This window comes from Schistocerca cancellata, chromosome 8 (genome assembly GCF_023864275.1).
Source record: "Schistocerca cancellata isolate TAMUIC-IGC-003103 chromosome 8, iqSchCanc2.1, whole genome shotgun sequence".
In the NCBI taxonomy this organism is placed as follows: domain Eukaryota; kingdom Metazoa; phylum Arthropoda; class Insecta; order Orthoptera; family Acrididae; genus Schistocerca; species Schistocerca cancellata.
Window position 1 is genome coordinate 328743334 of NC_064633.1, and position 23680 is coordinate 328767013.

Sequence of the window (23680 nt, forward strand, 5' to 3'; positions counted from 1 at the left end):
ATTTACACGCGCAATCCTACTAAACAAAACTCTAAACACAGAATAACACACACACAAATGTAACACTACTCTGTGAAATGTAATTTCTGTCCATAAAATGAAATCTGAACTGATCCTTACCTAAACTGAACCTGATAATTTCGAAAAGCAGTACTTACCTCTCAGGATCTCACTGTTTCATGACTTAAATATAGGTGGACATAATAAATTTAATATGTTGTAAATAGTCTTCACGGGTTTGCCGCCGAATCACGTTGTGCAAATTCCACAATATTTCCTCGGAGCAACTGTCCGACATCATCAGGTGGTTCAACCTTGCTGGTGGCTAGGTACGACTGAGGCGCATGACTCTGTCGCATCGTACTGCATCGACAGCAACAATTTGATCAGCAGTTGACTAGTGACACAACAAACTGTTACAAATTGATTACTGCAAGGATAACTCCGAGCCAGAGCTCTGTAGCGTACATTCCACCGACCCGAACCACCGCCATTTTGGACTTCAGTGGTGTCAAGTGGGAGCTCATTGGAGAGCAGGGTGGAGGTCTGTTGTGTTTTCTGATGAAATATGGTTCCGCGTCGGTGCCAGTGATATCCATGAGATGGTTAGAAGCAGGCCAGTTGAGGATCTGTAATCAACCTATCTGCTTGCTAGACACACTGGACCTACACTTAGAGTTATGGTCTAGGGTGCTATTTCGTATGACAACAGGAGCAGTCTCGTGGTTATCCCTCACACCCTGATTGCAAATCTATACGTCAATCTGGTGATTCGACCTGTCGTGCTACTATTCATGAACATCATTGTAGGGGGTGATTTCCAACAGGATAACGCTCGCCCGCATATCGCAGTTGTAACCTAACACGCTCTACAGAGTGTCGACATGTTGGATTGGTCTCCTCGATCACCACATCTGTCTCTAGTCGAGCACACATGGAACATCACCAGACAACTTCACCACAACCGTCCCTGTACTGCCCGACCAAGTGCAACACGCATGGAACTCCATCCCACAAACAGTTATCTCAAACCTGTACAACCCAACGCGTGCACGTTTGCATGCTTCCATTCACCGGTTATTAATGTACCAGCATTTCACATTTACAATCGCTTATTTCGTGACTACATGCAATGTTAATCACTTAAATATGTCACCTATACAAATGTATTTCCGAAATTTCATTGCTTTACGTAAATTATTTGTAGATGATGGGATGTTTTTTGCGCAAGCGTAGACTTAAAATGTTCGCTGCCGCTTCCTGGAGAGGTTAGGCCTCCTTTTGTACCGGTTATGCCGCTGAACGGCGGCGGGGCATAGGCACTATGTGGCGTTCGTGTGCAGTGTGTGTTGCCTATCAGACAGTCATCTGCACCACGCGAAAGGCGGTAGGCTGTGCAAAATTGAAGTTCCTGTTTGGCTTCCAAAATATCTTTCTCGGCTTAGAGACACTTATTCTTATCGTTGCCTGTCTGAAAATCAGTCAATCAATTTATTGGATTAGGTAATAGCAGCACTCATGGAAAGTAGACGCCGCTAATTCACTGAAATCTCGTCGCTGGGAAGTTAGCGAACAATTAGTCTGTAATAAAAGTTGTCTCCCTGAAGTGATGTATCACCCAAGATGTTGGTAGAATGAAATTTTCACTTTACAACGGAGTGTGCGCTGATATGAAACTTCCTGGCAGATTAAAACTGTGTGCCGGACCGAGACTCGAACTCGGGACCTTTGCCTTTCGCGGGCAAGTGCTCTACCGACTGAGCTACCCAAGCACGACTCACGCCCCGTCCTCACAGCTTTAATTCCGCCAGTACCAGTAGTTCTGCAAGGTTCGCAGGAGAGCTTCTGTAAAGTTTGGAAGGTAGGTGACGAGGTACTGGAGGAATTAAAGCTGTGAGGACGGGGCGTGAGTCGTGCTTGGGTAGCTCAGTCGGTAGAGCACTTGCCCGCGAAAGGCAAAGGTCCCGAGTTCGAGTCTCGGTCCGGCACACAGTTTTAATCTGCCAGGAAGTTTCACCCAAGATGTTTATCGCAAAGAGTGTGTAACACCCTGTAGAACACTCTCAACTGAAAAAAAACAAAAACTGCGTGTGTACGGAGGTCTTACCATCTCTGGCTACAGTTTATATGCGTTAAAGTGTAACATTGACCTGTATTTTTAGTGTCTGACGGACTTAGTGGGTAAGCGAGCTTGACGACTGCACATCAGGGATAAGGGCCTGCTTACAGTTTATAGTCGAATAAAATATTTTATAGATGTTTCATAAAGAACATTTGATTTTTACTGGATGTTAATTTGAACCTGGAACAAATAAATATATTGAAAAATACGCATCGTATGGACCAAAAATGTTCCAGATGAAAAGTTAATATTTTCAAAGGGAACATCGATCTGTGCTAAAACTTGCCACCCCAACCCCCCACTTCCATGTTGGGAGGGGGGGGGGCAACTTTTATTTTCAAACGGGAACCCCCTTTTCTAACTGAACATTCGGAATCTACTCCAAGAAATACCCATGAAACGTCCCCTTAGAAAAATTATTAATGACTGTGCTTCAACTGACACACAATATTTTTAGCGCAACGCAATCTGACTTTCAAAAATCCCTACAAAAAATGGCCCTGACTGACAATAACCTACACCTTTCATGATTCACTTACCTCACAAAAATCTCCGTTACCTATACTACTGCAATACAGCGAGCGCCACTACTGCCAGCTACATAAAAGACTCTAACTACTGAATGCACTAACTACTGATAGGCATAGTTAGCAAATGAAAGATTTTGATAGAGAACAAACAATGTATTTACCTTAATAGTGTTCAAAAGTCATTATATATATATATATATGTATAATATCAGTTCATGACATCCAGTCTTACAAATTTACTCTTTCTGATGGACACATGTCCAGATCATCCGCTCTCAAAACTCCTCCATCTCTATCCCCACATCCACCACTGCTGGCGGCTCACCTCTCACTGCGCAACGCTACACGCTCTTCACATCCAGCTGCCCAACACTACAATAGCAAACAACAATGAAACCAGCCACAGACTGCACACAGCACAGCCAGTGATTTTCATACAGAGCGCTACGTGGCGTTACCAATAAAAAAACCTAAACAGCCTACTTACATAGCCCCCATGCTCCCATAAAAAAATTTTACAAATTGTTTTGGGCAGTGGCCAATGCAAATTTGAAAAAAAATTTCATAATTACAATAACAAAGATATCAAATGCACACACTTATTGATACACTGTTAGTGAAAAGCAAAGATTTTCTCACAGTCCATAAAGACAGTCCTGATCATTCATCACAGTGCAGTGTTTTTCTCAAACTCTGAGCAGTAATAGAAAATGCACACGGAAGTAGTGGATTTCCATGCAGTCTTGAAGAAGTAGTGTTGTCCTTCCAACGGAAAGACAGTGCTGACTCTTGACATGCAGACAGGTAATGGGCCACAACAGAGCAAACCCACAGCAGAGTCAGTCGAAGTTTTGAAGAATATTGGTAGGTAGGTCGTCATAGAGTAGACCGACTGTAGTCCTGGTAGAGATTATGGTATTGGTGGGCCACCAGAGATGCAGACCCACTGCAGTCCTTGTAGAAATAGTGGTATTGGTGGATCATTAAACGTGCAGACCCACTTCAGTCCTTGTCGAGACGGCCAGCAGCCATCTGTTGCGACTCTGCAGGTGCACAATCACCATCGAAGAGTCTTGTACTATATAGCAAGTCCATAAACCACCTCTTGTGCACTCACAAAATTTTTGGTATGTCCTTAGAAATCTTGCAGACAATAGAGCAAATCCATAAACCACCACTTCAGCACTCACAAACTTTTTGGTGTGTCCTTAGAACCAGCAATTCTGTTAACCAGTCCCTTGCTGAATTATCAACACATGTGCAAGCACTAACAGTCCCTTTTTTTCATGTTGTTGTTGTTGTTGTGGTCTTCAGTCCTGAGACTGGTTTGATGCAGCTATCCATGCTACTCTATCCTGTGCAAGCTTCTTCATCTCCCAGTACCTACTGCAACCTACATCCTTCTGAATATGCTTAGTGTATTCATCTCTTGGTCTCCCCCTACGATATTTACCCTCCACGCTGCCCTCCAATACTAAATTGGTGATCCCTTGATGCCTCAGAACATGTCCTACCAACCGATCACTTCTTCTGGTCAAGTTGTGCCACAAACTTCTCTTCTCCCCAATCCTATTCAATACTTCCTCATTAGTTATGTGATCTACCCATCTAATCTTCAGCATTCTTCTGTAGCACCACATTTCGAAAGCTTCTATTCTCTTCTTGTCCAAACTATTTACCGTCCATGTTTCACTTCCATACATGGCTACACTCCATACAAATACTTTCAGAAATGACTTCCTGACGCTTAAATCTATACTCGATGTTAACAAATTTCTCTTCTTCAGAAACGCTTTCCTTGCCATTGCCAGTCTACATTTTATATCCTCTCTACTTCGACCATCATCAGTTACTTTGCTCCCCAAATAGCAAAACTCCTTACTACTTTAAGTGTCTCATTTCCTAATCTAATACCCTCAACATCACCCGACTTAATTCGACTACATTCCATTATCCTCGTTTTGCTTTTGTTGATGTTCATCTTATATCCTCCCTTCAAGACACCATCCATTCCGTTCAACTGCTCTTCCAAGTCCTTTGCTGTCTGTGACAGAATTACAATGTCATCGGCGAACCTCAACGTTTTTATTTCTTCTCCATGGATTTTAATACCTACTCCGAATTTTTCTTTTGTTTCCTTTACTGCTTGCTCAAAATACAGATTGAATAACATCGGGGAGAGGCTACAACCCTGTCTTACTCCCTTCCCAACCACTGCTTCCCTTTCATGTCCCTCGACTCTTATAACTGCCATCTGGTTTCTGTACAAATTGTAAATAGCCTTTCGCTCCCTGTATTTTACCCCTGCCACCTTCAGAATTTGAAAGAGAGTATTCCAGTCAACATTGTCAAAAGCTTTCTCTAAGTCTACAAATGCTAGAAACGTAGGTTTGCCTATCCTTAATCTTTCTTCTAAGATAAGTCGTAAGGTCAGTATTGCCTCACGTGTTCCAGTATTTCTACGGAATCCAAACTCATCTTCCCCGAGATCGGCTTCTACTAGTTTTTCCATTCGTCTGTAAAGAATTCGTGTTAGTATTTTGCAGCTGTGGCTTATTAAACTGATTGTTCGGTAATTTTCGCATCTGTCAACACCTGCTTTCTTTGGGATTGGAATTATTATATTCTTCTTGAAGTCTGAAGGTATTTCGCCTGTTTCATACATCTTGCTCACCAGATGGTAGAGTTTTGTCAGGACTGGCTCTCCCAAGGCCGTCAGTAGTTCCAATGGAATGTTGTCTACTCCGGGGGCCTTGTTTCGACTCAGGTCTTTCAGTGCTCTGTCAAACTCTTCACGCAGTATCATATCTCCCATTTCATCTTCATCTACATCCTCTTCCATTTCCATAATATTGTCCTCAAGTGCATCGCCCTTGTATAGACCCTCTATATACTCCTTCCACCTTTCTGCTTTCCCTTCTTTGCTTAGAACTGGGTTTCCATCTGAGCTCTTGATGTTCATACAAGTGGTTCTCTTATCTCCAAAGGTCTCTTTAATTTTCCTGTAGGCAGTATCTATCTTACCCCTCGTGAGATAAGCCTCTACATCCTTACATTTGTCCTCTAGCCATGACTGCTTAGCCATTTTGCACTTCCTGTCGATCTCATTTTTGAGACGTTTGTATTCCTTTTTGCCTGCTTCATTTACTGCATTTTTATATTTTCTCCTTTCATCAATTAAATTCAATATTTCTTCTGTTACCCAAGGATTTCTTCTAGCCCTCGTCTTTTTACCTACTTGATCATCTGCTGCCTTCACTACTTCATCCCTCAAAGCTACCCATTCTTCTTCTACTGTATTTCTTTCCCCCATTCCTGTCAATTGTTCCCTTATGCTCTCCCTGAAACTCTGTACAACCTCTGGTTCTTTCAGTTTATTTTTTTTTTCATATATTGTGCATATACTATGACCAACAGAAATGTGTGCAGTGAAATGTATTTTAATTTGATGAACTAGTGTCAATTACGATTTTATAACATGAGAATACAATTACAAAGGTACAGAAAACATCATTAAAACATAGTAATACAGATAACATTTGTAGTAATGCAGACTTTACAAAAGAATAGAAATAAACATGTACATCAGTGTTACAGGAATTATGACATAAATAAATAAAATAATGAGAATAGTTTTCGAAACATTAATTTCACACACGAGCACTGAAACAGAACAGAATAAATAATGTCTAAAAATCTTTACAAAGTAAATAACACATTATTAGAAAAATTCTACAACATAACTCTTATCAGATAAACACATAAAGACACAAGGGTACACAAACACATAGCGGAATAACACAAAAGGAAAGGACAGGTTTGTTTTCAGTGTAACATTTGGTACTGCAGTCCAACCCAAAACTTCATTCCATAGATGTTTCCTCTTATTTCAACATTTATTTCCACCAAAAAAAATCCTATCCAAACATGCTTTCTGTATTTATATGTTCACTTATTTCTTACCTCATTATTTATTTTCCATTATCTTACCTCATCATTTATTTCCAAGAAAATCCTACCTAATCCTGTCGTCCCTAAACCCTACTTTTTGTTCATATCCTCTTTCAAAATACTTTTTTGGCCAAACCATTTACTTATAGCTTCTCAATGCATTTCTTCCCATTCATCGCAACTCGTTCTCTTATATAGCCTATCCCATCTTAAGTTAACTTAAATCTACTGAGCTCAGATGCATAGACTAAGGGACGAAGCAATGTAGCAGCACAAAACAATTAACACAAACAGCAATGACAAAAAATTGGAAATTGGCAAAGTAAACAGCAGTATATCTAAATTAGCAAAGCAAATGCAACATTACAACTTTTATGAGCCAATGTGCAGCAACAAGAAAAATAAATCAGTAGAAAAACTGGCTTAACAGAGTAATACAAAGTGACATTCAGTACCACTATGCCTGGCAAACAGCCGCAGCAAATGCAATAACTTATACCTAAATATGACATAGCTCAAGCAGAAAAAATATTACAATAGATAGGAAATGTCTAATAACTATATCACATCTTAACACTAGAGTGATGCATCACCTTGGCTCTCTCTACGAAACAAATTACCCAGTCATTGACAAAATTATGTATGCAATTCCTGTGAAGGGAAATGTCTTTTTGTGCTCCCTCATTTTTTTGGAAGTAGATCATTAAATTATTATTTACTGGTTCTGTAGATAGAAAATATTTACATTAGTAGATCTATTAAATTTTATTTTAACCAATGCTGCAGTGCAGCTAGAAACTAGATGTTAAACAAAATGAGCAAATAAACGTCATTCACTAGCCATATGGCATTTTATAAGTCAGTAGAAATTCTCTCAACACTCGTAGAAAGACACTTGTCATAATCAGGGGTGCAGATGTAAGAATATTTCCCATAAATTCATAAGAATTTCACTAAGTAGCACAAAGTACATGCTTCACATTATAATCATACGTTTCCAAGAAATAGCGTGTCATATTTGCGATGCTTTCTGGAAAGGAATGTCAATAGCGAGGTTAATGGCCTCCTTTTTCTCCACCTAATGGCTTTTTCTCCAGTAGATGGTTTAGCTTTTTGACAAAGTTTACAAATAGACAAGACTCTTCGAATTCTCTTTTCCATATTGTTAAAATAACAAGTCGTCCGAAGAATATGACAACATTTTCTTGGGCCAAAATGGCGTAGCTGAAATGAATGTACCAAATGAGCTTATTAACAAAATCGTCAGGAATACAAAGTACCCATAGCTTGTCATCAACAGTGCAGCGTTTGAAAAGTATGTTGTTTCTAACCAGATAATAATGCCGAATCTTTGTGTGTGTCTTTTCATTCCATTTACTTTTTATGTCTTTCCAAATCGGATCTTTATCTTGTTCATGAGCAATGTCCATTAAAGATGTGGTGATGAAGTTTTCGAAGGCGACTTTCTGAATGTAAAGAATACTGAAATTTTTCTCGAGGTTGCCTTCTGTGTTACTTTTCTCAAGCCCTGCCTGTGCGCGTGACAGTGCGTCCGCAACAATGTTCTCCTTGCCGGCAATGTAGACTATTATGAAGAGGAATTCTTGCAGAAACAAACAATGCCCAACGTTTTAACCTGTCATGATTTAATTTTGAAGACATAAGAAATTGTAATGCACGATGATCACTGTATACTTTGACGTGCTTACCAGAAAGAAAGAAACGGAATTTGTTAAATGCCCAAACGATAGCTAAAGTAACGGAATAATTTTTTTCAGATTCTGTTAGCACTCGGCTAGGAAAAGCAATGGTTTTGTGAACAGTAGTGTCATTTTCTATGGTTTCCTGAAATAAATGAGCACCAACACCAACTTTAGAAGAATCCGTGCTAAGGCAGAATTCTTGACAGATCTGGAGGAGCTAGTAATACGTTAAGTAGAGCCTCTTTCAAAGAATTGAATTCTAGCTGTGCTTGTTCGTCCCAGTTCCAAATAATATTTTTTCTAGTGAGAGAACTAAGTTTTGGTATAACTAGAATTTGCATATTCAGAAAACGACGGTAAAAATTTACGAGTCCTAGAAAACTGCGGACTTGTTTTTTTGTGGATGGAACTGGAATGGCTCTGATTGCTTCTAACTTTTCAGGATCCGGCTGAATGCCTTCAGAAGAAATAATATGTCCCAAAAACTTCACCTTTGTTCTACCGAATTCAGACTTCTCCAAGTTAACTGTAATTCCAGATTCTGCAAAAATACGTAACACACTGTTGAGGATGCGATTATGTTGTTCCCATGAGGCTTCTGCTATCAGAATATCGTCCACATATAAGGTGATGTGACGTTTTAAGAACTCAGGTAATTTGGAATTTAGCCCACGAATGAATGCTGCCGAAAAAATGTTCAAACCAAAACGAAGTTTCCGAAATTGATAACAAACGCCGAAACAAAGAAAAGCTCTGTATTTTCTACCTTCTGGATGAAGTTCGATCTGATAAAAGCTGGTTCTGAGATCAATAGAAGACAACACTTTTACACCATTAAAATTTTGAAGAATTTCTTCCATCGTTTGCGGCCTGTCTGTTTCAGGAATGATGATAGTATTGATTTGTCTTGAATCTAAGACAAGCCTGATCGATCCATTATTCTTCTCAACAACATGTAATAGATTGTTGTATGAGCTTACTGCAGGCTCAATAATTCCCTCGTCAAGCATAGATTGTATTTCTGTTCTAACACGGTCCCTATAATGTGCTGGAATTACGTATGGTCTAACACAAAATTTAGTATGCTCACGAACACGAAATCGGTATTGAAACCCCTTGATTGTTCCTGTTTTGTGAGTAAAAACTGTGGAATGTGCTTGTAAAAACTCAAAAAGGTCCTGCCTATCAGTATCATTACAATTCTCATTTGTTTGAATTTTATTCTGAATTAACTCGTTAGTATCAAATACGCCGTCGATATCATCCCTGTCAGTACTTGCAGAGTGATTGTTAGTGTCTAGTTCCGTCGAAAATTCCGAACTGTTGTCTAACAGAAGGTAAAGTCGATTAATTTCCTCGTCATGGTTTGAGAGCCAATCTTCAAATTTCAAAGCTATTGACTTACCTTCTTTCTCTAAACTTATTTCAGCATTGTGAAAGTTTAAGATTGCTTTGTATTCATTCAAAAAATCTACTCCCAATATAATTTCTGTTGACAATAGTGGAACGATAAGGAAGTTCATAGAGAAACTGTGGCTTTGACAAAAGAATTCTAAGTTGGTTTTTTGGCGTACATCTACTTTTTCCAACGATTGCACCTTGTAATTTAATCTTACGTAACGGAAGTGTGGGGCAATCGTTCGATTTGTTGCATTTGCTAAAGGCTGTTTCACTAATTACTGAAATGGGACTGCCAGAGTCAAGTACTGCCATAAATTTTACGTCATTTACTGTAATGTGAATTACAGGATATGCAATGTTATTATGTTTTATGTCGTGTTCCTGGAGTAAGATGTCCCTAATGTCTTCCATTTTTCCATAATTACTAGCCATGGCAGCTACGTCGTCAGTTTCATAAGTACGTTTTGTGGCTGCCAGCGGTGTGAGTCATTGCCTATTGTCTCTTTGTTGGTGCGCGTCGTTATTGGGATTTGGAGATCTAACTTCTACAAATTCACCTTATCGAGAGGGCCCTGCCCTGTTTGAATCCAGCCAGTTCTGATGAAATTCATGTCTGTCGTTTTTTCGATAGTTTACATAGTTTCTTTTTTGTCGGTCATGTGGTGGAGAATTTCTCCCGGAATCGTACCTGCATGGTGGACCGTGGCGTCTGAAGTTATTCTGTCTCCCTTGATAATAATTACTTTGGTTCCCATATTGTCTGTTTCTCTGATTGTCTCTGTGATAGTCATTACCGCGGAGAGGTGATCTTTCCCTGTAATTATTACTACTCTGCCAACGGTTGTCATACAGGCGGTGTCTGTTTTGGTCACGATTTACATTGTAAAAATAGCCTTGTCGTGTCCAGTTATTATTTCTGTCATCGCAGAATTGTGACTGATGTGACCTGTAATGATTGTTTTCCTGTTTTCGCATCCCGCGACTGTCTGTGTCAATTTCTAATTCTTGTAAGAGTCCCTGAAAAGCTTCAATGTCGTCTTTGCAACGTCCTGCCAAAATAATATGTCATAAATGTTCAGGCAATTTGATTAAGCAAATGCGGATGAGTTCTGAGGGGCTGTATGGGTTTGACAGGTACTGATTCTTGTGCAACATGTCTTCAAAATATTTCACAAGACTGGAAAATTCAGATTGTTCGAAATGTTTCATCATTATGATGCTATGTTTTACTCGGTCTTGTGTACCTTGAGACCAATATACTGAGAGGAAGGCATGAAAAAATTCTCCTTCACTGTGACAATCGTGAATGACCGATCGCATTCTTACAGCTGGTTCATTCTCTAAATAGCCACACATAAGTTCTAATCTGTGCTCTAATGAGCAGTTTGGAGGAAAACAATGAGAGAATTGATGAATGTCGTTGCCAGAATTCTTAAATGTTTTGAATTTACGTGTAGTAATAAACAGCTTATAGTCAAAGTCATCATGTCGGCGAGTCACATGTCGGTCATTGTTACGCCGTTTCAGCGGTTCCATCTCAAAATTCGGTGTACCTTGCCAATTTCTTTCATAATTTCCGAAGTTCCCTGTGTTATTATTTTGTGGCTGTTCTGTATTTCTATGACCCTCTTCCCGTGTTGGAGCGCGAGTCTCCTCTGAAATATGTAATTCTCGTATTATTTGTGCCAACTGATCTTGTACTTCCAGGATTTCTCTTTTATGTTGCGAATTAATTTGATTCTGATTTTGTTTGAATTTCCTAATTTGTTCGTATTCTCCTGTGTCATTGAAGGCTACGGGTCTTGTGTCATTCAGATCATCATCTACCTTTGCAGATAAGTTAGTGAACTGATCTGAAAGTTCGGCTACTTTCTCCGATAGTGAACTTATTTCCTCAGTGTGTTTTTCTGAACCAAGTTTCAGAGTGTCCATTTGTGTTAAAATTGTATCTACTGTGTCCTTTAAGTTTTCCTGAGGTTTTGCAAGTTGTGTAACTGAATCAGTAGATGCAACTGAGTCAATTTTAGCTTGCTAGGTGTCATGATTTTCATGAACAATAGTTTGCTGTGTTTTTACCTCATTACAGATTTTTTGACATTTAGAGTCGATTTTAAGTAACTCAGCAGTGAAACCTTCACGTATTTGTTCAAGCGTGGTGTCTAACTTTTGAAGCTGTTGCTGTGACTGTGTTTGATTTTGTTCCATTGCGTCCAACTTTTGAAGATTTTGTTCCATTGTGTCTAACTTTTGAAGCTTTTGTCCCATTTCTTGCATTAATTGTAATAACAATGCACTGGTGTCTGAAACATGTTCCTCAGTGCATTTCAACCGGCAATATTCGCATTTTGAAAAGCAGAAAATGTGTCTTGACTTATTTGAGAAAATGGTGAGGACGCAAAACCTGAATCTACAGTATTTGCAAGATTGTGTCCTGTCATTTCGGAATCCTAGGAGAGCTGTTGCCGACCGATCGATCGATAATGCTTCCCTGTTCACTATTTGTTTCACTGTCTATGTCATTATTTGCCACCCGCTCCATTTCCCTACGCACAATTACCAAATTACTGCTTTGATTGTCTGTTAATTCATTACACAGTGGTGCTGATAAGCTACGCTCGTCATCACTATTATTTCTCAGTTTACTTTGGAGCCTAGTATTACGTTTTTCACACGCCATTATTGTCACAATATTTCACACGATAATACAGAAAAGCACAGTTTGAAGAGCAAAATAAGAAAACACATTAACATAGCACTGAAAATAATATCTAGTTAATTGCAAGTGCAGCTGCAAAATACTTGTTGCAAATCTACATGCATACCACAACTGTTTTACTGTACAACAATGAAAAACTACAACTACAAAGTAAATTCTCTATATAATTATGTGCTACCAATAAACAATAGCTACACTAATTACACAAACTACAAGAAAAAATCAGAAGATTCCAGTGAGGTATCCTGGCAGGGTCGCCATATGAAATGTTCCCTTAGAAAAATTATAAATGACTGTGCTTAAACTGACACACAATATTTTTAGCGCAACGCAATCTGACTTTCAAAAATCCCTACAAAAGAATGGCCCTGACTAACAATAACCTATACCTTTCATGAATCACTTATCTCACAAAAATCTTCATTATTAGAACTACTGCAATACAGCAAGCACCACTACTGCCAGCTAAATAAAAGAATCTAACTACTGAATGCACTAACTACTGATAGGCATAGTTAGCAAATGAAAGATTTTGATAGAGAACAAACAATGTATTTACCTTAATAGTGTTAAAAAGTCATATATATATATATATATATATATATATATATATATATATATATATATATATATATATATAAGTTCATGGCATCCAGTCTTACAAATTTACTCTCTCTGATGGACACACGTCCAGATCATCCTCTCTCAAAACTCCGCCATCTCTCTCCCCACATCCACCACTGCTGGCGAGGAGACTCGCCGAAATCAAGCACCCTGGTTGTGTGGGGACTCGTTGAAATCAACCTTCAAGGAAACAGAAAATTACATTGCGTTAAATGTGGCTTATTTGCCAACATTTCAATATCTAAATGTGAAAGTGTTATTAAATTTGCAAGTCACCTTCGGGTTTGATTCCGGTAAGTTCTCATACCATCAAGATGCTCGACTTGGGTGAGTCCCGTCGAATCTCACCATCAGGGTGACTGATTTCTGTGTGTTCTTCCGTCCAACCGCCGTAATCCTCGTGCCGATCACAGTGCCATCTTCCACATTTGGAAAAAAACTGTTTCAGATAAATCCTAGGTATTTTTTGGAATTAAATCCGAGTCTATAATAAAAATGGGGGGCATCCTATTTGCAAATAAAAAGTTGCTTCGCACATGGGTTTGAGGGGGGGGGGGGGGGAGGGTTCGGGATCTTCAGTTTTAAAAACCAAACGCCATGTACACTGTGATGATTTTTAATCATCAGATGGGTTTATGACGGTTCTCGGTACTCAAACTAATACTCATTACACAATGTGAAGGTGAGTCTGTATGTAACGGCAGTCCTCCATGTCCATTAAAAATTAAATCATAGATAGGAAAAAGGCGACAAAAACAACCCTTTAGCGTCTTTAGAACAGCAGTTGTCAGTGGAAGAATAACAGGCATGTGCGATTTAGTGATACCAGAGAGCTACCTGCCTAATTCAGGTGACTCATAGCCAGGCAATCTTCACTGCTTACACCTGTTAAAACTTACGTGCCCATACCTGGTCTGCATTCGTTCTAACGATGCCCTCCGACTAGTGTGGCAGACCTACTCTTTGCGATACCAAAAACAACTCATGGAGAAATATGTACACCATCAAATAAGTAACAGACGAATTTATTAAAAACACAATATAGGGTCGAATTCCTACTTCCTCCTATTAGGTTCGTGTACATTAGCAAAAATATGACCACAAAGATATAAGTACCACGCACGTTTCTCGAAGTCTGCACTGTGACCACTAATTCCTGGTAATAGTAATGTCCCATAAATTTGCTTATTTAGTGACTGGAATCTGAGATCAATCTTTGATACTCTTGCCACGCAGGACTTTATAACCGAAACGCGACGACATTTCTGAATCTCCCTAGCCCTAAAACACGTAGTATTTCCACGACGATAAAAACTGACACACACAAGCGCGACCGCTAAGTCATCTGCGATTATGTACTGAGAAAGTACACCAAGATAAGATAAGACACATTGTCCTACATACCAATATCAATGTGCGAGATGAGGTAATAGCGCTACATAACCTTTGTTCGTCTGAGTTAACCACGTCCTAATTTTTATTTATTATAGTCAAAAATATAACTTTGAAAGGTCAATTACAGTCACTTCGCACGCAGCTGTCCACATATCGACTTCGCGTACGTCAGAAGAAGTACCAAAATACATTATTGCATCACTGAGGTGTAAATGGACATCAGTTGTAGGTCTGTCGTTAGTCAACACTTCTCGCGGTTTTTCTCGAACAAGGGACTCCGACAGCTAAGCACAACTTTTTAGCTGACAATACACCATTATGATATTATGACGCCACATGTGTTCCTCCCGTGTAAACTCACTCAGAGATTTCCTTTGAATAACTTTGTGGTCAATCTGTCTGCTGCGAAACTTATTTTTGTTGACAAACAGCTTTTGCCTCTCCTACTTTTCGGTGCCAGGGACGAGGTCTGACCATTTTCGCTGCGGGGTGTTCCCGCACAAACGCTGCGTTTTGCTTTGAGCATATCGCGTTACAGTGACCGAACCCGACTGTTGCGTACCTCTGTGAACCTTGACAAGCTACTCAATTAAAACTGGAATAACTCAGGATCCACTGGACAGATTTTGATGTGGTTTTCAACAATCAACTGCAGCTTCAACATAAACCATGTATAATATATGTATCTCCATAAATTATTAGCCTACTCTAGTCACTGTTTTACATACTTGTTCTTTCTGAATTGAGGGTGGTCAGTGAAGTAACATAGCACTTCCATGTCTCGTATAGACTAAGGCAAATATTTTTTTTTTAATGTGCTGGTCACTGCTCCAACTGACAGTATGTCAGGATTATGTAATTAGCAATCTCTTCTTTTGTTATCACATTATATGTATTGCTGCTTTATGAGATGATCTAGACCATTGATGATCTCCTCACTATAGATCTATGAAACGAAAAGTATATCTCATCTAACCTCAAATACACTAATGGTTAAACTGGAATACAAATAATAATGAACGTAAAGTAATTAAATTATCTGAATAACATTTGTCTAGGTTGCATATTTAAGTGATTAACATTACAAGATCACACGTTAATGTAAGTGCGAGAAAAGACATTGTAAATGTGAATCACTGGTATGTTAATAACCGTTGAAACTGCCAGAATATTTAATGCAAGCATTAAAATGTGCACGCATAGTGTTGTGTAGGTACCGGATGTCAGTTTGCGTGATGGAGTTCCATGCCTGTTGCACTTGGTCGGTCAACACAGGGACAGTTAATGCTGGTTTTGGACGACGCTGCAGTTGTCGTCCGATGATGTCACACATCTGCTCGATCGGAGACAAATCCAGGGATTTAGCAGGCCAATGCAACATGCTAACACACTGTAGCGTATGTTAGGCTACAACTGTGGTATGCAGGTGAGCGTTATCCTGTTGGAAATCATCCCATAGAATGCTGTTCGTAAGTGGCAGCACAACAGGTGGAATACCATATTGACGTACAAATTAGTGTTCGGGGTGCCTGGGATAACCACGAGAGTGCTCCGGCTGACGTATGAAATAGCACCCCAGACGATAAAACTAGGTGTAGGTTCAGTGTGTCCAGCATGCAGACAGATTGGTTGCACGCCCTCAACTGGCCTCTTGCTAATCTACACACGGCCATCACTGGCACCGAAGCAGAGCTTTCATCAGAAGTTACAACAATGAGCTCCAATGAGCACTCGCTTGATACCACCGAAACTGGAAATGGCGTTGGTTTAGGGTGAGTGAATTGCACGCTATAGGGCGTCTGGTTCGGAGATGTCCTTGAAGTAATCGATTTGTAACAGTTTTTTGCATCGTTGTGGTGCCAACTGCTCCTCATATTCTTGCTGCTGATGCAGTAAAATGCGCAGAACACGATGGTCTTCGCTCTCGGTGGTGTCATGTGACCGTCTGCAGCCAGGCCTTCTTGCGATCGAACATTCTCGTGACGGTCGCTGCAAGCAATCATGTACAGTGGGTACCTTCCTACCAAGCCTTTATGCAGTATCGCTGCCCTACTACAAGACCTCGTTCAAACTCAGTGAGGTGTTGACAATGGCGTCTTTGTTGCCTCAAAGGCTTTCTTGACTACATCAATTCATCACGCCCAGTCTCAAAGGCAACTTTGAGCTTTACAACGTGTATTTAAAGCATATCTGATATGTATTCTGATAGTGGCGCTACAGATGTAGAAACACTCCTACCAACTTCCGTTTATGTCGCAGAACTCCTTCTCGGTGTTGCGATTTATTTCCGTCAGTGTACAACGCTCAGAACTAAGCAGTGTTGTTTGTTGTCAGGCCAGACGCCGTGGCACGAGCGGCAGTGGAGGTGCTGCGGCGAGGAGAGAACGGCTCGCTGTGGGTGTCTGAGGGCGGGCAGCCGGCCTACCAGGTGGTCATCCCTGCCCGCGAGCAGATGCGGGTCTGACCGCAGCCGCCGTCCAGCGGCTCACGTGCTCACGTGGCCACAGCGCGCCGACCGACGTTCCGCTTGCCTTAAACTGTGCTTCCCGTTATCTCAATGTCTGCACGCTTGATTGATTCCTCAGTTATATAACGCTTCGTGTGAGTTTTCTTCCATACCTGTTCTCTTCGTTACTTTCCTAGCCGTGTTACTAAATCTTCTGGGACTACCTTGCATCTCGTGGAAGAAACGAATATAGGCAGGAATTTTGCTCAGAGATTGTTAAGCATTTGTCATACACAGAGTGTCCATAAGGTACCGCTGTAATTTCAAAACAAGCATAACTTGTAAAGTGTTAGATATAGAACATTGTGGTTTGCTGCAAAACAGTTACCAGCTCTCAAAGTTTTTTTCTCTCCGTTCCGCCAGAATTTCAGTGCGTGCCTCACTAGTCGCTCGTAGAACAACAAGGCAATATTCGAGTTCTGTTCATGTACACGTCAGCATTGCAGGATCAACAGTTCTAAATGATTGCTTCACTGCTTCGTGCTCGAACGATAGGCATGTCACTGACTAACGTTGTGTAAACGTGATCCTTGACAAAACCGCACAGAAACTAGTCTAACGGCGTAGCATCAGGAGAGCGCGGTATGGCCTTTGACACTGCCTGTCTCTTTGAAGTTATTGAACCACCTCATTATGCATTTCTTGTTTTTTTCCGGTAAATTCTTCGCACGCATACTGGCGTCGATAACTCCACGGTACCGTTGAAACAGATTTGGATTCTGCATATCAGATGGCACATTGCGTCTTCTCTTATTCTATCACCATTTCCGTGCGCTCCAAATCAAATCTGCAACACACCATGAAGGAAAAAAGAACACTGAAGTCTACCAAAAGTTTTGCAAAAAACCAAGCTTTTCTGTCTCTAATAGTAGCCAAGTTATGATTTTTTGAAATGATCGTAGAACATACTGGTCATCCTAGTTCTTAATAGTAAGTCCCACTACAACGATCATATTGATATTAAAGTCTCTCATCATAGTGCATTCATTTTTAAGTCCACTGTATAAATAACGAACACGTAAGTACATCATTCAATGCAAAAAGTAACTTAACTCATCACAAAACTTTCATATTCGTCTGTACTGTTTTATATCCAAATATATTTAGACGTAGATAACAAGCAAACACATCTATCAAGTTACTCCAAGTAATGCTGTAGTGTAATGCGAATATATATAAGATTTCCTATGTGTTTCAGATGCTAAATAAAGTTTATGGGAAAGTTTGGCTAATAATACTCACTGTTTTCCTTAGAACCAATCTCTTGTGTATATTTTTTAAGTAAGAATGAAATTCAGTGTAGGTATAATAGATGACAGGTCGACAGTAAGACAGCTAAAGCAAGACGCGAAGTTCGATGCTCTCATTTTCTGATTTTACCTGGGTGCACCAACCACTAAAAAGCGAAACAGTAATGTATACAAAGATATACACTCAACTCCACATTTATGATGATTTTCAACAATTGGAGAACGTATAAGTTCGATGAAGAAGTGATCGTTAATCTATGTATAATGTTACTTTCCAGACCACAGCGCATTGTTACTAGGGAGAACAAATTCACCTCTGAATCATTTACGCCTCAAGTACGTCCAGCCAGCCGCAACACTTCATGGATATCTCATGAGGACAGCAAATTTCATTTAGCACACTGTTAGTATCAACACTTACCAGACCGAAGCACTCGAAGAAATGTTGTTCCTGTTTTCATGGAATTAATAATGAAGTTTGTTGGTTAGTTATTCACAGGTTCTATAACACGTAATTGTAATATCTTGCTATAATATTAAACTATCAGTTTGCTTGCAAATGTAATACCATTTATCCGTGAAACTTACGGCAACATGTGAATCGTGTACGTGGTAGGGCTTTTGCATTACACTTAAATAAGTTTTTTTTTTTTTAATTAGACTTAATTCGTTGCACACACACACACACACACACCAAACATCAGTATGCATTGTAACCTCCCAACCGTTTAATTCCGTAATCTCGCAATAAAAATCTGACTAACCTCCCAATGAAAAGGTGACTCATATATAACCTTTCAATAATTAACTGATTGTGAATCTAAAGTGGTAAATACAGACGTCATCAATGTTGCGTCATGGTCCTGAAAAGTCATTCTGAATAAACTGAATATTCTTACCTCAATGAAGTCGGCGGATAACGCGTATATATCTGCTCCTATAAGAAATTTTTCTGGTACAGCCTAGTTCAATGCTGGCCACTAGATTTTGTTACGTATGAAAAACAACTGATTTTATTTACGATAATTGGCATGACTATGGATAGGAGAAATTAGTAAAAACCTTTAAATTCAGATGAATGACTGTCAAAAGTTACCTTTATAAGAAACATTATTATTGAAAAATTATTGCAAAATATTTACATGTGACTTTGATATAACAATAGTACAAAATGAGTTGTTGCAAATTACATAAGCGCGTGGCAATAAATAATAATAATTTTGCTTTTACCTTATACTACATCGCTCAGGCACCACCATCGGTAGCCGGTCGGGGTGGCCGAGCGGTTCTAGGCGCTACAATCTGGAACCGCGCGACCGCTACGATCGCAGGTTCGAATCCTGCCTCGGGCATGGATGTGTTTGGTGTCCTTAGGATAGTTAGATTTAAGTAGTTCTAAGTTCTAGGGGACTGATGATCTCAGAAGTTAAGTCCCATAGTGCTCAGAGTCATTTGAACCATTTTTGAACCACCATCGTTCTCCACGACCGGTCTTTGTAATTCCATACAGGACACAAGTGCTCTCTGTGAGCTATACAACTAGACAACAGCTCTCTACGAGCGACCTGACCCAACCGCCCTACTGCGAGCTACTACAACTACTGCTGCCGACGCTGCTCTCTGGTCTGTGATTCTGTTGTAGCTTACATATTGCAGGCAGAGCATGAGCAATCCATCGAAGTTACATCTGCTCGAGTGCGCTAGCAATAAATTCCTTACGCATGGACCTCTTACATAAGCCTCCATTGGTGGCGGGGGGTGGGGGGGGGGGGGGGGAATTCGCAGCGATGGTGAGTCAGTTGGACTTGCCATGAGCAACAAATATTTTTTATAACCCATTTAGTTTACTAATTCTACAATCACAGAGTATAAGCAGGGTGGTCCATTGATAGTGACCGGGCCAAATATCTCACGAAATAAGCATCAAACTAAAAAACTACAAAGAACGAAACTCGTGTAGCTTGAACGGGGAAACTAGATGGCGCTGTGGTTGGCCCGCTAGATGACGCTGCCATAGGTCAAACGGATATCAACTGCGTTTTTTAAAATAGGAATCCCCATTTTTATTACATTTTTGTGTAGTATGTAAAGAAATATGAATATTTTAGTTGGACCACTTTTTTCGCTTTGTGGTAGATGGCGCTGCAATAGTACGTGGTGTCACGTAACATTCCGCCAGTGCGTACGGTATTTGCTTCGTGATACATAACCCGTGTTCAAATGGACCGTTTACTAACTGCGGAAAAGGTCGATGTTGTGTCGGTGTATGGCTATTGTGATCAAAATGCCCAACGGGCGTGTGCTACGTATGCTGCTCGGTATCCTGGACGACATCATCCAAGTGTCCAGACCGTTTGCCGGATAGTTACGTTGTTTAAGGAAACAGGAAGTGTTCAGCCATATGTCAAACGTCAACCACGACCTGCAACAAATGAGGATGCCCAAGTACGTGTTTTAGCTCCTGTCGCTCATCAGTAGCAGACAAATTGCGCGTGAATCGGGAATCTCAGAAACGTCGGTGTTGAGAATGCTACATCAACATCGATCGCACCCGTGCCATATTTCTATGCACCAGGAATTGCATAATTGCGTGGCAACGACTTTGAACATCGTGTACAATTCTGCCACTGGGCACAAGTGAAGTTACGGGACGATGACAGACTTTTTGCACCCGTTCTATTTAGCGACGAAGCGTCATTCACCGACAGCGGTAAGTAAACTGCCATAATATGCACTATTGGGCAACGGAAAATCCACGATGGCTGCGACAAGTGGAACATCAGCGACCTAGGCGAGTTAATGTATGGTGCAGCATTATGGGAGGAAGGATAATTGGCCCCCATTTTGTCGATGGCAATCTAAATGGTGCAATGTATTCTGATTCCCTACGTAATGTTCTACCAATGTTACTATAAGATGTTTCACTGCATGAGAGATTGGCGATGTACTTCCAACGTTCTACCAATGTTAGTACAAGATGTTTCACTGCATGACAGAATGGCGATGTACTTCCAACATGATGGATGCCCGACACATAGCTCGCTTGCCGTTGAAGCGGTATTAAATAGCATATTTCATGACAGGTGGATTGGTCATCGAAGCACCATACCATGGCCCGCACGTTCGCCGGATCTGACGTCCCCGATTTCTTTTTGTGGGGAAACTTGAAGGATATTTGCTATCGTGATCAGCCAACAACGCCTGACAACATGCGCCAGCGCATTGTCAATGCATGTGCGAACATTACGGAAGGCAAACTACTCGCTGTTGAGAGGAATGTCGTTACACATATTGCCAATTGCATTGAGGTTGACGGACATCATTTTGAGCATTTATTGCACTAATGTGGTATTTACAGGTAATTACGCTGTAACAGCATGCGTTCTGAGAAATGATAAGTTCACAAAGGTACGTGTATTACATGGGAACAACCGAAATAAAATGTTCAAACGTACCTACGTTCTGTATTTTACTTTAAAAAACCTACCTGTTACTAATTGTTCGTCTAAAATTGTGAGCCATATGTTTGTGACTATTACAGCGCCATCGATAACAAAGTGAAAAAAGTGGTCCAACTAAAACATTCATATTTCTTTACGTACTACACGAATATGTAATAAAAATGGGAGTTTCTATTTTAAAAAACGCAGTTGATATCCGTTTGACCTATGGCAACGCCATCTAGCGAGCCAACCACAGTGCCACCTGGTTTCCCCGTTCAAGCTAGACAAGTTTCGTTCTTTGCAATTTTTATTTTATGCTTATTTCGTGAGATATTTGGCAAGTTCACGGTCAATGGGCCACCCTGTGACCCTATATACACGCACTGTATACGTCTTTAGCATTTTTACAAGAACTGAACACATTAAGAAATGAGATAAAGTGCACTCGCACTGTATAAGTCTTTAGCGTTTTAAGAGAACTGGTCGTAGTAAGAAATGAAAAATAGTGCACACTCACTGTAAAAGTCTTTAGCGTGTTTAGGAGATGTTAACAAATGAAATGAAGTGCACACGCACTGTATAAGTCTTTAGCATTTTTACAAGAACTAGGAAAGGAATGGGAAGGATAGCATCATGGTTGTAGCACATTGGGTTGCACATAGCTGTACTAAAATTCCATATCTTTCTACAGAAGCACAACTCCAAGTGAGACAATCTGAAGTTCCCTTCCCTGAAGTACCTATCAGTGTAGCCAAGACACTGAAATTTTGTATTGATATTGTATATTATCATTTTGTTAGTATATTACGTACACCAAACAGTAGGTCCAAAATAACATCTCAGTCGTTCAAGGTGGTGAACATCTTGATGTCAACACTACATTCGTGTAGAATCCATACTCTTACATCAATGTAGAATTAGTGCAAAAACCAAATAGAGTATTCAATGATCATGAGGATGGACAGGTCATACGCAAAGCGCAGTAATTGGTGGTTATTAGGTCAGAAGATGAAGGATACATTAAATCTTATGCTAGTCATCATTCAGAACTACACTAGTGAGTCACAAGGCATGTATGGAGTATTAAAAGACATTATTCATAAGTCATCTCATTTCAGTAATTATTGGCATAGCATTTATGGAGTATTACAAAACATTATTTACAAGTCATCTCATTACAATAATTATTGGCACTCATTCGCCAGTTACAAGGCATTTATGGAGTATTACAGAACATTATTAAGAAGTCATCTCATTGCAGTAATTATTACGTGTAGCAACAAGTTGCTAGTAACTATATTTGATATCATGCAAGTGACGTAAGACATATTTAAAATGTAAGACATTGGAACTAGTACTCAAGGTGTTTAGTCCAATAATACATAAACATAATGGAATTAATACAGCAGAAAAATATGCATTATATTTAGGACTAGAAATATATCTTAAACTGGTAGCATTATGTAGTTGTATACTGGTAGTAGTTGGGACTAGTAATAATTTCTTTTTTTTTGTGCTAGCAATGCATTGCGTTGGGATCAATAATCAATTGCTGGGGCATGAAAATAATTGCTTTTGACTTATTGCTGGAAATAAGGATTATTAACATCATTTGTCATGAGTCAGCTGTAGCAAGGTTATCAAACGAGTATATATGATCACATTCATGAATGATAGAGACAACTGGGTTAAAAAAATGCAAGTATTAGAACAGGTTTAATAAATAAGTGCTTGTAGCATATAACTTAACGACATACTTCAGAAATCATTTTAATATCATGAAATGCCTCTCCTGGAAAAATATGCAAAGTTAATTATTGAGCTGAAACAAGAAATATTATGCTGAAAAGTGGAAAACGACTAATTAACAGGTAATGACACAACTGCTTAACATGCATGTACTCTAGCTGTTCCTTTCCAAAACATTCAGTCATTATACCACGCGATATACGGCATATTGTCAAATAGAACTACAACAAATACTTCAATAAGTACATAAACTTCATCATTATCCTCATCTGCAAAAACAAAAGAAAGTC

At 39.8% G+C, this 23680-nt stretch overlaps 2 protein-coding genes across 3 annotated transcripts in view; one reads left to right on the forward strand and one right to left on the reverse strand.

Moving 5' to 3' along the window:
- The window catches only part of LOC126094843 (15-hydroxyprostaglandin dehydrogenase [NAD(+)]-like), a 152539-nt gene extending 134356 nt beyond the window's left edge, over positions 1-18183 (forward strand). For both annotated transcript variants that reach the window (XM_049909447.1, XM_049909446.1), the window contains exon 6: positions 16777-18183. In XM_049909447.1, the coding sequence (XP_049765404.1) occupies positions 16777-16906 (130 nt within the window). In that variant the 3' untranslated portion in view covers positions 16907-18183. The remainder of the gene's footprint in view (positions 1-16776) is intronic.
- The window catches only part of LOC126095545 (uncharacterized), a 471749-nt gene that overhangs the window by 407835 nt on the left and 40234 nt on the right, over positions 1-23680 (reverse strand). The window lies entirely within an intron of this gene.